This window comes from Dicentrarchus labrax, unplaced genomic scaffold (assembly GCF_905237075.1).
Source record: "Dicentrarchus labrax unplaced genomic scaffold, dlabrax2021, whole genome shotgun sequence".
NCBI lineage: Eukaryota > Metazoa > Chordata > Actinopteri > Moronidae > Dicentrarchus > Dicentrarchus labrax.
This window is the reverse complement of record NW_026136714.1, coordinates 9155239-9170681: the sequence shown is the minus strand read 5'-3', so window position 1 is coordinate 9170681 and position 15443 is coordinate 9155239. Positions and strand designations below refer to the sequence as shown.

Below are 15443 nucleotides of genomic sequence, written 5' to 3'. Positions count from 1 at the left end.
AAGTTATGTATTTAATTTATTGTAAAGCCGCAGTAAACAATAATGTTTTAAGCCCTGATTTAAATGAGCTGTTTTAGAAGACCTCAGATATTCAGGAAGCTTGTTCCAAAGGAGCTGCTTCATCTTGCTTGGTTTTGATCACTGAGTAAACCCCTTTCCAGATGACCTGAGGGGTCTGGATGTTTCGTATCGTACAAGTAAATCAGAGATGCATTTATAATTACTAACTGTATAATTGTACAGACATTTCTTTCTCTTCTGTTCTGTCTGCACAAGTAATGTTAGATGGTCAATACACAAGCCCATAAAGAGTTTATTGGTGTCTAAAAGAGTATCAAACTTTTCAGTTGACAACCTTGTCGGTTGGTCTGTTGTTTTCTTCATCCCCCCCGCCGCCCAGTGTACCAAACAGACAGGTAATTCAGTCGAGCTGTAGATGGTTGGGAACATGACTCAGCAGACATGCCCCAAAGCAAAGAAACGTTTCATGACAGCACAAACTAGTCTCTGCAGCACATTTACACACACCTGATAATTTCCTTGTCACCTTTGCTGTTTTGAGTGTATTATGGGGAGTTATTAATTAAGTGAAACACTTCACACACACTGCAGTATTTGTTTTGACCTGCCTTGCTCTCAGATCCTCTGCATGGCCTGTGTTGGATTATGTCAGACAGGACATTGTGCAAAGACATTACACATGCACAACCAGGTTTACACAAAGTCTTAGTCTGTGAGAAAAACAGTTCATGTGTGCAGTCTCAAGCATGTAAACAGATCAAGAGGAGGAGGACATTCTTACATTAGTGACCCATAGTTACCTTTCCCCCTGACCTCACGCTCTTTGCACAGCCTTGTTGCTGTGAGGCTTCTATCACTATGGCAACCATGACATCAGCAGCGTGCCGGTGGTCAGGTTTTGTTCGACAGAGGGAGTAAATGAAAAGAGGAAATGGAGGATAAAAAGAGAGGCTGCGAAGGAGGGAGGGGAAGAAATGAGAGAGGGGGTGGAAGGAAGAGAGAGAGAGAAAAAAGATTTTGCTGGTGTCTGTGGATACCCTTGCTTCATTGCTGTATGTTACCAGGGCAACTGCAGCATGTAGGCCTGCCTGCCTGCGATCCATCCCTTGTGTGAGCCTCATAGATGAAGTCAGGGCCTTAGGACAGCCTGGCCATATCTGCACCTCAGCAGCCCTTGCCCCACCCCATCTTTCCTCTCACCTCTTTTCCTTTGCCCTTTCAACGCCGCCTTCTTATTTGCTAGCTAATTATAAATTCATTATCGCCACATGGGGATTTGCTGTAGTGTACGATGCAAATGAGGAATGTGCAAGAAATTAAATATGAGAGGATCTCACTGTGTCTCATTCATTCGCACACATCCATCATGGTCTGACTAAGCAACTGTATCCGTCGGGCGAAGTGAAAAGCAGCATCTCAAACAGGAAACATGCTTTGCTAGCTTGTTGGCGAGAGAAAAAAAATCAGGATGTGACTCCCATCCTGTCGGAGCAGTTGGGTGTAAACATATACATTAGGCTTTGATGCTAACTTTTTTTTTTTTTTTGTAAGGGTTGATGGCTTTTGGGAGAGAAGGTGGGAGAGAGAGAGAGCGCTTTGTGGCAAAGGTTTTAGGGCAGGACTTGAACTTACAGCGGCACTTTGTCTTTGTGTTCTCAGCCAAAAAGGATTTTACATTAGAGCAGTGTAGATGGCTGCCCCCCCCGCCCTCCCCTGTGAAGGTAGTCGACACACTTCCAGAGCCGCCTCTTCATTTCTTTTCCCCCACAGGTACAGTTTACATCTGTAGGCCAATGAACAAAGTGCACCACTGTTTTCATTAAGAATCTAATTTTACATTCAGTTTTAACTTTAAACATGTTATCTACTCCCTCACTTCCCTTTTTTCCCCAAGTGAACAGCTGAGCCCTGGCTAGTGTTTTGTAATCTTTTTCCTGGTGAACTGGAAACAATCCACTGTTGCTCCAGGGAGGAGAAGAAGTGATACTGCACTTGGCAGGCCGCAGTCACCTGTCAGCAACCTAATTAAAGGGACAGTCCCACATTTTATCTATCTATCTAAATATAATGATTATAGTACTCACAATAATGGACTAACCGTATTCGTATCAGTCTAATTGAAAAGCCAACTGATTAAGTGGAAAGATATGTTTTATTTTATTTTGAGGTGAACTTTTCCTTTACATAAATTGCTTAAAATTGTTAATCTGTGTAGACACATTTATTGTTTACATCTGTGTATGTCTACTTCTGCATACATTTTTTATAGTGCTTGTAAACCTGACATTTGCATAAAGTGTCTTGTGTTCTGGCTTACGTGTATGACCAGTTTGACGGTGCTGTGGTGTGTCTGTGCTGTGTCTTTGGAGCTGTGTCTGGGCTGTTGAGAGCAGAGCGGGTGGCTAATGAATGACCTGTCAGAGGTAATGAGGTCCGGAGCGCTGGACGCCTCATGACTTCCTCCTCCCGACTCACTGATTCACTGCATCGCCTCTCCCACCACTCTGACTGGAGAAATCTGTCTCTCTATTATCCCAGTGCTGCACTAAATACTGCGTTTAACACACACACACACACACACACACACACACACACACACACACACACACACACAAAGCTATATGTGGAAAGACTGAACAAAGGCCGATAAGGGAAATAGAAAAGATGGTACACCATTAATCTCTGACATTTATGATCTTTGCTCTTTGCTCCCTGTGTTTTTAATATTGTCAGCACTTGGACTATGCTCTGCTCTTTAAGTTTCTCGTTTTACTGATTTCATAACAATTACAAATATTCTTGCCGTGTCACACATTCCTGTCTGAAGCTTTGAGTCACCTAGCTGTAAGAGTACTCTACTGCATGTGCAGGCTCCACCCAGCCGGTCTTCCTCTGTGCACCTGGAATGTAAATATGGGAAAGGTGTGGCTCCATGAGCTGGTTTAGGGCTTCCTGATTTGCAATTCAGAGATGACTAAGCTTTCAGGAAGCTATTAATTTTGGTGCGTACGTTTCGGTCTACTGACTGTAACAATGTCCAAATCTTCAGATTCTTATTTGCAAAAGGCACCATGTCCATTCAAGTTTTTTTGGCCTTTTTATTGCCTTTATTTGATAGGGACAGCCGAAGATAGACAGGAAAGGGGGGTAGAGAGAGGGGATGACACGCAGCAAAGGGCCACAGGTCGGATTCCCACCCTGGGCCGCTGCAGCAAGGACTCAGCCTCAGTACATGGGTCACCAGCTCTACCGACTGAGCTAACCAGGCACCCTTTTCAGTTCCTCTTTAAACGTCTGTTCCAAGTATAGGGTTGATTTGAATTAATATATTTCAAATGTAACACTCCTTTTACACCACACTACTATGCAAACATGAACACCTCCAACTTCATTTCATTATTCTTCTTACAGAAAAAGAGCAGGGACGAGAGCTGTGGTGAAGGCAGCGGGGTGGAGATCCTAGAAAATAAGCCCTACACAGATGGACCGGGTGGAACGGGCCAGTACACCCACAAGGTCTACCACATTGGCATGCACATTCCCAGCTGGTTCCGCTCCATCTTGCCCAAAGCAGCACTGAGGGTTGAAGAGGAGTCTTGGAACGCCTACCCTTACACCCGCACCAGGTGAGGTTTGCTACTGCAGGAGTGCCACCTCCACACCCCTTCAAAGCAGGAGTGAGAGTGCATTAAATCCTGCCAAAGCTGCACTATAAATTTGTTATTTTAATAAAAGAAATGCATGGGTGTTCAACTGCTGCAGCTGGTAGATATACACACATTTGAAGACGCAAATTCAAACCCACACTGGATTAGAAGATAGATAATTTTTCAAGCACTGCTTTTGTTCAGTGTAATATGTTTAAGAGCCATGGGTGGTGAGTGTGCTGATGCCTAGTCTGAAGTCCTGTTCTAGCTGCTGTTCCTCAGTAAAAGCCCAAAAGAAAAATAAAGACCTCAGAGCAAGTTGTCAGAATATTAAAGAGCAGACCATCATATCGGCGTGGGGCCAGCAGCCTGTTAGATGTTGATGGCCCCTCATTCTCAGGGTGTCGGCGTGTTTGTCTGTGTGGTTCCTGACAAACACAGAGACATGAAGGTGCTGAAAAGAGATGTGCCCTTGACTATACTGTCAGGATATTGATAGACTGCAAGAGCCTGTTGACACATCCATTCAACTAGTGACAGCTTTGTTGCAGACGCCTCAGATGCAACAGATGGGAATGGCTCACATGTCTTCTATCCTCAGCAGTGAGAGGGTGTTGTTACTCGTAATAAAATAGTTCTGATCTTGAGACATTCGGTTGAAAAGTAAGTCTCTTAATGAAGGCAGATGCCACCCCATAATAGACTCTTGCTCTGTTGAGACAGTTGTTTTGTTCCATTTTACTTAATTTTACCGCCTCTTGTCCTTCAGATACACCTGTCCCTTTGTTGAGAAGTTCTCCATCGACATTGAGACCTACTACAAACCCGACGCAGGCAACCAAGCAGATGTGTTCAACATGTCTGCAGCAGAGAGGAGGCAGAGGACTATTGGTGAGACCATGTTAATTGTTAATTTGGAATCATTACAACAAGATAAATCAGATATCAACTTATGTGTATGAGGCCACTTTAACGTTACACCACACAGCATACATCTTATTTTGAGACAGCAAAAGTGCAAATCATTATCTGCAGTGTAGCTATATAGAACAGCAAGTAATTACCTTTTCTTCCAACTGTTATTTAAGATGACAGGTTAGAATTAGTAGTTTAGTCTAATGGTGTCTGGATATCGTTCCTCTTGTGTCTCAAACATAAGGAGCAGGTGAGGCCCACTTGTGGCAATTTAGTGGTACTGCATATGTTTTTTTCTGTTTGGTAGCATGCCTATTGAATATGAAGCTGTTCAGAAATGAATGCTTTGAGGGCATGTAGTGACCCAGTTACAGCTTTGATTGCAATCATTTTAATCAATGACTTATTCTTCTAAGTGGTTGTCAGCCTGAACTTGAGTTATTATGAGAATTTCAAGAATTTCTAATACCTCATAAATAATATGATAAAATAAGTACACATCATGATATCATATTGAAGACACAGAGTGTGTAACATCATTCAAGCAATACATTGAACACTTGGCTCCTAGTAATTGCTTTCTGAATTTGAACCATCTTTGGCAGACCCAATCGACATAGTGACAGATCCCATTCCCCCTCATGAGTACAAAGCAGAGGAAGACACACGGCTCTACAAGTCAGTGAAAACCCAGAGGGGTCCTCTGCAGGACGACTGGATAGAAGATTACAACAATAACCCAGGGAAGACCCCCATCATGTGTGCCTACAAACTCTGCAAGGTGGAGTTTCGCTACTGGGGCATGCAATCTAAGATTGAACGCTTCATCCATGATGTTGGTAAGTGCAGTCACAGATGTTACTAACAGCATATTTTGACAGGAATGCTTTTCAATCCCCACTTAAGTGTAGAAACCTTTAGCTTTTTAGATATATGTGTGAATTATTTGCCATTGTCTCTCTGTAGGACTTAGAAAGGTGATGGTGCGTGCCCACCGGCAGGCCTGGTGCTGGCAGGATGAGTGGTACGGTCTGACCATGGAGGACATCCGTCAGCTGGAACTGGAAACCCAGCTGGCCCTGGCCACAAAGATGGCCCAATTCAGTCAGGCAGAGGAGGCCACAGAGGCCAACGGAGGTGATCCGTCTCCGGACAAAGACCAAGAGGTTAAAGAGGCAATCAGCTCCATTGAAGCTGAAGAGGTGGTTGTCAGCTCAGGAGGAGAGACTCTCCAGCCACGAGGTGTACTCACAAAGCAGTGGTCCACCTCATCCCGATCCTCCCGCTCATCCAAGAGAGGAGGTGAGGAGCATGCCATCTCCACCTATTAATCTCTGTCACCTCTGTGTATGACCGTGTCTGAGACTGACACTGGTACCTACATTCATTGTGTATTCACATGGCATTCCCCTATACAATTCTCAGCCTCTTATACTGTAGCTCTGAACTGTCCTGAGCCATACACCTTCCTTCACACATTATCACATCTATATTTACACCTCATCATTCCCTAAAGCCTTATTTATTCAGTCTGCCACCTGACTCCTCTCCACTTTAAAGGTTAAGGTAGACTATCAACAAAGTCAAACTGTTCCATCAGTTAACACAGCCAGTTGTGATATTTGAGACATGTCAACACTGGAAGCTAGTATGTGAAGAATTTAACAAGGTCAAGCGTCAAGCAAAACTAAAGTAGCACTTAGCTTTTTATGTTTTATACCATCTTTTGTGTGTTATTTCTGTGTAGTTTAAAGTGATAAACCTCCCGAACACTCAGCGCTGTGTAAACTTGAGAGGTGGCTGTTAAAAGTTATTAGCCTGCTTTGTACTAAAGAACTACCTCTCTGGTTGAATTAATGTGGATAACAATAGATTCCTAGAACAACAAGATATTCATAGGAAACCACCATTCACTGGCCACTGTTCCACAGGAAGTATCATAATGGCTCCATTAAAAAAAGATTCTACCATCATCAACCCACACAAGTCAAGTTGACAGCAACCGCAGTTCAAAAAGAAGAAGCAATCTAAAAACTTTCACAGCCACCTTTTGAAGATACAATAGACGACCATTTCTATGTAGTGTTTTGTGGTTCAGTTGTACACACTGAAAGTTGCTCCCAAGCTGAATGAATCAGAGTCCAATGAAGAGCTCTGAGCTCAACTTGTTAAATTGGTGCTAATAAAGTCAAACACCTCGGGAGCAGCTTTTTAGTATGCAGACTCTGCTTTTGTACCACAGATTGTCCGGCGCCTGATTAATTGGAATGTTTTTACTCTACTTGACTATTTTTACTCACTTCTCCACGTTTGCTGTACTATCAAACTTACCTCACCTCACACATACAACTCGGTAGATCTCACCTGGGTTATTTTTAGCAGCAGTTTTGACATCACAAACCACATGTCCGAACACACCCAACTCTAGTGTCACCCCTACCTCAAGGCTGCGCTCACTGTAGCTGCCACCTGGACGATAACTCTCATCCAGTGTGCCTTGTTTCACCCCTGTAACTCCCCCCTGTGATTCTCTCAGAGCTATTTTTAGCAGCAGTGCTGACATCACAGACCAGTGGAGGCTGACGCTCTTCACAGTGACCCTCCCCTCCACCACTGCTGTTCCCTTCTGTGCGCTGACAGCTACAGCTGTGCCCCCCTCTCACCAGCATGCCCCTTAGAGCAACGCACCCCTCTCTTCCCCAGCACTAATGATATATGAAGCATAGACGGAAGACACGTGATAGACAAGTCCAGCTTTAGTATCGCCATTTTCTTCAGCTTGCATTTGGTTGTCGATGTGCTTGTAGCTCGCCTGTGTTACATTGGGCTTCACTTTTCACACACCCCCTTGACCACCAAACACTCCATCTGTGATGAAGTAATGCACCACAGAGACTGTTGCATGTTTATATAACACTGTGTGTGTGTGTGGGCCGGGGGAGATATTTCTTTGTCATAGAGAGATTGTGTGTGTGTGTGTGTGTGTGTGTGTGTGTGTGTGTGTGTGTGTGTGTGTGTGTGTGTGTGTGTGTGTGTGTGTGTGTGTGTGTGTGTGTGTGTGTGTGTGTGTGTTAAAAATGGAAAGAGAGAGGCTGAAACACATGTCCCAAAATAACAGTGAATTTTGTGTTCATGTGCGGTCTTTCAGTGAGCCCATCGCGTCACAGCATCTCAGAGTGGAGGATGCAGAGCATAGCGCGAGACTCAGAGGACAGCTCGGACGAGGAGTTCTTCGACGCTCATGGTAACCACAGTTTGGATTTATTTTTTTTGGATTGGAGTCGATGGTTAGATCAATAGATGTGTTTTATTTTGTTCAGTTTTCCGAAAACCTGCTTGCTCCCTTCTCCCCTGACTGTGCATGCATTTCTTTAACCACAGATCAGTTCTTAAGCTTCCCAGATTCCCAGCATGCTTTGGGGCTGCAGTTGAAATAGGTGGGTGTGGTGCAAAACCCACGCTCTCTGCTGGATGAGTTTGGCCGAGGACACGGGCCAGGTGTCTCATCCTGACGTCCAGTTCAGAAATCACAATCGTCTCAGTCTCCCTCTCACCAACACACTCCAGCTCCTGCATCATCATTTACACCACACACACACACACACACACACACACACACACACACACACACACACACACACACACACACACACACACACAAACACAATTCATGACATGTTCAGGCAATAAATGACCCCCCCGCCCCAATAATTCACCAGTGTTTGACTAGTGAAATTGTGAAACAAGAATAAAATCATGCTGTCATTTATTACATTGATGCTGTTTTAGCTGCAGTCTTTAGTTTCCACTGGAAATCGTTAGACTGAATTGTGTTGACATCCAATAATTTATTTTGTGTTGCAGTATTCATGTTCATATAGATTAATTATTGCATGTTGGGTGCCTGAAGTGAAAGCGCATTACGTTTTATTAAATGAATGATTAAACTTGTGAATGTGACTTATAACAATGTCATAAATTACCTTCTGTCTCAGTGGCTGTTAATGCGGCGATTAAAGTTGTGCCAGTCTCTGTATATTTATGATTTACACTGCAGAGGTGACCTTATGGAATAAGCAGTTATTTCAGTGTGGTAAATAAATGTGCTCGGTATATCAAAATGAACTTGAGAAGCAGTGTAAATGAACATAAGTGCCTGCTTTGGTGCCTGCTTTGGTGCCTGTATGAATCACATGATGGCGGCACTCAAATTAAATATGGAAACAGACTGACTTGGCTCAGATTGCCTCTGATATTAGATTTCTATCTTTAAAGTGTGTTTGTGGTCATGGTCCTCTTGCAGTAATCATGTAATACAAACACTTGAGATGCAAGTCCAAGTTTATTTTTAACTGTTCTCAATTTCTCTGTTGCAAAGATGTTTTTTTGTGCAAATGAAAAAAAAAGATTTAGGAGAAGATCTTATAAGATATAATGATACCACATTCAGTGTGTCTGGTTTACTGTGGCTTATTAATTAAGAGTTTAAATCTACACAACTTGTCTAAAGCTAGTATTGTAGCAGTACTGTAGTAGTACTTATTCTTCAAAACGGAGGGTAAAACTAATGTGTCTGGTACAACACATATCTAGCTACTATACAGCTTGCAAATGAAGCTGGAATAAAAATGTATTTGAGTTTGGTAAAGCCTACTGATGAAATAAAGATACTTCTTTACCTGCACACTTTAATGTTCACCCAGTTTAAGTCTGCGTTGCTGTACGTGTTCATGAATGAAGGAAACTGAAGCAACTGAGAAATAACTTTAAAAGCAAGGCAGGAAAAAGTCACCTGATGTTGAACTGTGTACATGACACATCACCTCTTGGAGACTCGTACACTTTTAAAGGCTTTTCTTTGGATCTTAAAAATGGTTTCTAACTCTTCAACTTCAGCTTTATTGTTCCTGTGGGGAAATATACCTTGTAGCCAGGTAAAACATAGAACACACACAGACATAGGCACACAAACACAGGTTAAGAAAATATATATAAAATACATGAATGCATCAAGTGACAACAGAAAACCTAGAGTATGTTTAGCCATCACTGAAACCATCATCATTAGCCCCCAGTAGTTAAATGGGAAGCTAATGAATGTCATTGTGAGCATTTAACAGCTTGGTGGCCTGAGAAATAAAGGAGAGGAGAACTCTGCTGTTTGTGTTTCTGAGAAACTGACTACAGTTTACTATTTACTTGAAAAGCAAGTCACAGTGAAATAAAATGATTTCAATTTCTTTTCAAAAGTTGTTATTTTTTATAGTATAACTACTGTGTTACTTTCAATTTTGGATTTGATTTTCAGTTTGCTATCACAAACTGAAGTGAACAGGAGGTGGCTGCCTGTTTCTCAGAAACAAAGATGCTGGCAGTGTAACAAAAATGTCCCAGGAGAGGAATTATGGGATAAAACTGGATATACTCTTTCAGATCCTGAGCCTTCCTTTTTAAGTCACAGATTAATATCAGTGGATGGATAACACAATCCATCAATATGTTTATATAAATTAAACATAAACACAATAGTTTAAACCTCTACTCAGTAGGTAATGGTTTTGTAAATATTTATCTTTTTAAAAAAATCCATCATGGCAGTAACACCACACCACTTGTTGTCCACTGTCCTCCAGCTCTGCTTGGCATTTGAGACTGCAAAATATCATGTGCTTTACATCAAATGATAAATTGTATCTATTTAGTGATTTATATGACAATATCTTGTGGGAAAGCTTGACAAGGTTACTTCAGGTTAGTCAACTGTTTTCATTATGAATAAGAATATGTAACTTACACAACCTTGTTAATATCTAGAAACTAGGTTATGTTGTTGGCATAATGACAAATCTGTGAATGACACAATCGACGATCGGTCAACAGCTGCCCACCTAGAGCCGGGGTCTGTTCAAGGTTTCTGCCTCTTGAAAGGATGTTTTTCATTGCCACTGTTGCCAGATGCTTGCTTATGGTGGAAATTGTTGGATCTCTGTAAATCATTTCATACGGAGTACGGTCTAGAGATAACTTCTGTTACGATTGCCGCTATACAAATTAAATTGAATGGAACTATAATTGTTCATGATTTATCTTTTGTCGCCCTTGCAGAGGATCTCTCAGACAGCGAGGAGGTCATCCCAAAGGAAATCACCAAGTGGAACTCCAATGACCTCATGGACAAGATTGAAGCTGCAGACCCAGAAGAGACTCCTGGTATGATGAAGACCACGAACACTTCATCATGGACAGTCGCACTGCCTCAGCTCTCGATTTTAAGAACGTATGTGTGTTTGCAGGTGAACTGTTCAAGGAAATGACAGTGGATTATGAACGAGCAACCAGTGAGGAAAGACTAGATGAGGTACGTGTGTCTGACAGTGAATGTGTATCTAAAGAAAACACGACCCTAACCAGCCTTCACTGATGCAGAGCCATGTCTCCTGAGGAAACATTTGCAGAAAATGCCCTTCAGGACCCAAAGGCTTTTGTTTAACTTGGTTTTATTTGAATAAACATAGCCATTTGCATCAGCCATTACAGGTATGGAAGATAAGAGAAGGGATGTTTGTCCCTGAGCCTCTCTGTCCTCTTGTGTTCAGATGCGTGGCTCTGTTAGCGGCCAAGCCGATAGCTCTCCCATTCCCACCATCATGGTAACAAGGCACCAGTCAGTAAGTAAACAAGTACACTGTGGGCTACAGTAGCTCCACAGGGACTCCCGATCCCCCTGAACAAACCCAGTACTGCCCTGCCCCTTTTCCCGCCGTTGCCCAAACCCAAATCTATGTGTACTCTTCAACCTCACCACCCTCTGTTCAACTCCCATGTACTTGCAGCTGTGGCGTTGAGTGTACATGTAGTGCTTCTTTGAAAATGTTTTGTATCAGACTTTAAAAGACAAAACTACACATTTTGTTGTTCAGTTTATTGTGACTTGTCCTCAGGAAGCATTGTTGTTGTTGTTGTTGTTTGCTGTTAGTTGAACAGTTGTCCAGGTGGAGTGTAGGTTGGCTCTGTTCTGTTTCCCTTCATGGTTCTCCGCCCCACTCTGGTTGTGAAAAGAAGTTTGTACCAACATTTTGTTGTGTGGTCCACGTTTGAAGAGATGGACACAGATATGACTCACAAAACTGACAAAACAAAACAATGTCAATCACAAAAAAAAAACAAAAAAACAATCACAATAGCTAAGGCATTATTGTTTATCTGTGATTCTTCCCACTCAGTAGCATGTTGTCTTTGGACGTGTTGATAAAAAGGATTTTTTCATAAATAAATATATCATTTATAGAACATGCTCCAGGAGCTTTTCCCCATCATCCCCATCCATCACCCTTTTTTTTAAATACATTTTCTGTTCTCAGGAAAACTTGTCCCAGCAGCGTCTGCAGCCTTCCAAGATCCATGTGCTGATCTTGGTTCTGCACGGAGGGAACATCCTGGACACAGGTGGCGGGGACCAGACCAGCAAGCAGGCCGATGTCAACACGATTAGTACGGCTTTTGACACAGTCATGCGTGTTCATTACCCTGCTGCGCTGGGACGCATCGCCATCCGCTTGGTACCCTGCCCTGCCATCTGTGCCGAGGCCTTCTCACTGGTGTCCAAGTAAGAGGACACACATGCACACATTTTTCTGCATGCTGTAAGCAACGTGGGTAATGATCGAAGGTTTCTGTTTATTGACTGTGATTGCTGTTTGCTTTTGGTGGAAATGATCCAGGTGCAGCTCATGACCATCGCCCCCCTCTTCCTGTGTTTATTTCTTCACACTCCTCTGTGGACTGCCCTGATGTTTAAAATATATTCATAATTTGATTTTGTTCCTTTGCGCAGCCTGAGCCCATACAGCTACGATGAGAGCTGTCTGTCCAGCAGCCAGGACCACATCCCCCTGGCAGCTCTCCCACTCCTAGCCACCTCTTCTCCACAGTACCAGGAGGCCATGACCACTGTCATTGTCAGAGCCAACCAGGTGTATGCAGACTTCTTAAAGTCTCTGGATGGAGCAGCGTTCTCCGGCCAAGTCAGTACTGTTGAATTCTCAGATACCAACAATATGTAGTTATAGTTGTTCTCCTTATTAGTTGACTTTGTGGAGTGGGTGAACCAACATTTTAGGTAAACCTAAAGGATTTATCTCAAAAATAGGATTATTTGTTTTATGTCTGTCCTTTGACCTCTCTAGGTATGCCTCATTGGGGACTGCGTGGGAGGAATCTTGGGATTTGATGCTCTGTGCAGTAGCAATCAGACAGTTAATGAAAGCCAGAACAGCAGTCGCAGGGGCAGTGTCGTTAGTGTACAGGTAAGAGACAGAATATTCAGAGAAATCAACACAAGTAAAAAGTGGAATATGTTTAAACTCTGACACCTGCATCAAACATAAGTACAATTACATCAGAAATTCAATTAGCTTCTGAAAATACCCCCTGCAACTATAATTTGTGCAATGTAAACCTTTTTCTTCCATCATATTAAGATTTGTGGACTCTAAAGTGCCTTTAAGTTTTCATAACAAATGTCCCTGAATCAACCTTGCAGGACCAGGACCTCCTCTCTCCTGGCATTATTGTCAACAGCGGGCACGGGTCAGCCTCTCCAACCCTGGAGGGCAGCCGCCATCTCAGTCGCAGTAACATCGACATCCCTCGTGCCGGTGCGGGTGACGATACCAAGAGACAACTGCCACGCAAGAGGAGCGACTCCTCCACCTACGAATTGGACACAATAAAACAACACCAGGCCTTCCTGACCAGGTTTGTTGAGTGTGGGATGACAAAGATCCTTACCGTGGAAACAAAGAAAAATATGTCATTCCATCTTTTATGTATTTTTAGTTCTGCACAAGGAAATGACTTTGTGCTGTCCTTCCAGCTTACACTCCAGTGTCTTGCGGAACGATGCGGCCTCACGCAGGTCGAGCAGCAGCACTATGCTGGATGGAGGCTCCCTGGGGAAGTTTGACTTTGAGGTGTCCGACTTTTTCCTGTTTGGCTCTCCTCTGGGCTTGGTACTCGCCCTGAGAAAGACTGTCATTCCTATGCTGGATGGTAAGCTATTTTGGACTGCAGTGCTCGTTATAATGTAATCAGTGATTGTAATTAGTAGTTTTTGTTGCATATGAGACATTATGCAAGAGTAAAAAATAACCGTTCTGTCTGCAAAAGTTCAAAAGGTTTACCTCAGGTGGAGATGCGCTAATTAGGATAGTGACCTGTAGAGGTTATACCTACATACATACATACATACATACATACATACATACATACATACATCATTTCATTCATTACCAAGACTTAGTAAACCTCATATGTTTTATATGTTATCCGAGGGAAGGGGACCATAGATTCTTCTCTTCTCATCTCTCACATCTTTGGTTCGATTTCTCCCCCTAGTGGCCCAGCTGCGGCCTGCCTGTCAGCAGGTCTATAACCTGTTCCACCCAGCTGATCCCTCAGCCTCCCGTCTGGAGCCTCTGCTGGAGAGGAAATTTCACCTCCTGCCTCCCTTCAATGTGCCCCGTTACCAACGCTTTCCCCTGGGAGACGGAAACTCTGCCCTACTGGGTGAGCCCTCTGCACTGATGTTGTATAAAAGCTTCATTAATATCAATTCAGTAAATATCCAATCATGAATTACAGCTTAGAATACTTAATGTAGTTCTGACTTGGTTCACGTGCACAGACACAAATGGCTAACATCAGCCGACACTACAGACACTGATTGTAACCTACTGTCTGGTTTCCCATGGATTCATGCCATAGACAACACATGCCTTAAAGACATCTTAGTATCACGCTGTCAGTTCCTTTACACACAGAGTAAACATTGTCTCCAAGAAAAATGAAACATTTTTCTACTGTTTGTGCTTGAGCATCTTTTGCGAAGCAGTTTATTCATCTAAATGTGGTCATAGTCCTGCTGGCGGTTTCTGTTTGGATTGGTCATTATAGTGGAGTAACCCTTAGAGCATACAAACATCTATGTATGAAGAAAAACGACATAGAAATGAGTATGGTATCTAATGAGCAGAGAGATTTTTTTGTGGGGGTTATCAGCAAGCAACATAAGGTTTAATAAGCTGTACAAGATATTTTAGGGCTTCAGACTAGGGTTTTGTTGTGTCAGAGTCCTCAAAGTTAGTTTTTATCAAATGAACTTATTATCCTCAGGTCAGCCTTGTGTAACACACACACAAGTTTTCAGTACTGATAAAGCTTTGAAGACAAATTCAAGATAATTCTGAGTTAAGAAAGTGCAAAAGATTTTTTATGACTTGATTGACTAGGACATTGACAATCTGAGATTAGTGTTATGCAACATTTATATGACTGAAAGAAGTGGGCTCGACTAAGGGCTTGACTCTGCTGTCTTGTCTCATGTTCAGTTGTTCTTGCTTCATATGTTTTTGTGTCTTCCTTGTCTTCTTTCTTTCTTCCTCTCTCGGCCTCCTGTCCCCATATCTGCGTACGTGGCTCTCTACCTCCAAACCTCCTCCCCCCTGACCTCTGCCCCTTCTGCCCCTCCACCTCCCTCTGTAGTGGAGACAGTCCAGAGCAACACTCAGCTGCTACTTGACAGCGGGACTCCCCTGTCCTTTCGCTGTCAGGAGACCATCAGTGAGACCTGCATCCCTGTGCCTGTGCTAAACTGGCAGGAGGGCTACCTCAAAGCCACACCCGCCACTATGGAGTGTGTGTAGCCTCTCCCATTCACCTGCATCTGTCCTCACCCCCATTCACTGTGTTTCCTTGGTCTGTTCGTTCCATTCTTATTGCTGTCACGTCCAAGATGCTCAGATTTATTCCTACAATGTGTCCTTTCTGAGTATTCCCATTGCTGTTGTTTTAAGAGTCAAG

The 15443-nt window shown here is 43.0% G+C and overlaps 1 protein-coding gene across 6 annotated transcripts in view; it reads left to right on the top strand.

The window, feature by feature from the left end:
* The window catches only part of LOC127376684 (membrane-associated phosphatidylinositol transfer protein 2), a 43061-nt gene that overhangs the window by 18693 nt on the left and 8925 nt on the right, over positions 1 to 15443 (top strand). For 3 of the 6 annotated variants that reach the window (XM_051423798.1, XM_051423797.1, XM_051423795.1), the window contains exons 3-16: positions 3433 to 3647; positions 4438 to 4559; positions 5189 to 5422; positions 5550 to 5885; positions 7732 to 7827; positions 10689 to 10793; positions 10877 to 10941; positions 11180 to 11251; positions 11945 to 12189; positions 12418 to 12607; positions 12770 to 12889; positions 13126 to 13340; positions 13459 to 13634; positions 13980 to 14150. In XM_051423798.1, coding sequence (XP_051279758.1) covers positions 3433 to 3647; positions 4438 to 4559; positions 5189 to 5422; positions 5550 to 5885; positions 7732 to 7827; positions 10689 to 10793; positions 10877 to 10941; positions 11180 to 11251; positions 11945 to 12189; positions 12418 to 12607; positions 12770 to 12889; positions 13126 to 13340; positions 13459 to 13634; positions 13980 to 14150 — 2362 coding nt within the window. Of the gene's footprint in view, positions 1 to 3432; positions 3648 to 4437; positions 4560 to 5188; positions 5423 to 5549; positions 5886 to 7731; positions 7828 to 10688; positions 10794 to 10876; positions 10942 to 11179; positions 11252 to 11944; positions 12190 to 12417; positions 12608 to 12769; positions 12890 to 13125; positions 13341 to 13458; positions 13635 to 13979; positions 14151 to 15125; positions 15279 to 15443 lie in introns of all 6 variants that reach the window. The other 3 variants (XM_051423796.1, XM_051423793.1, XM_051423794.1) reach the window with 2 other exon arrangements.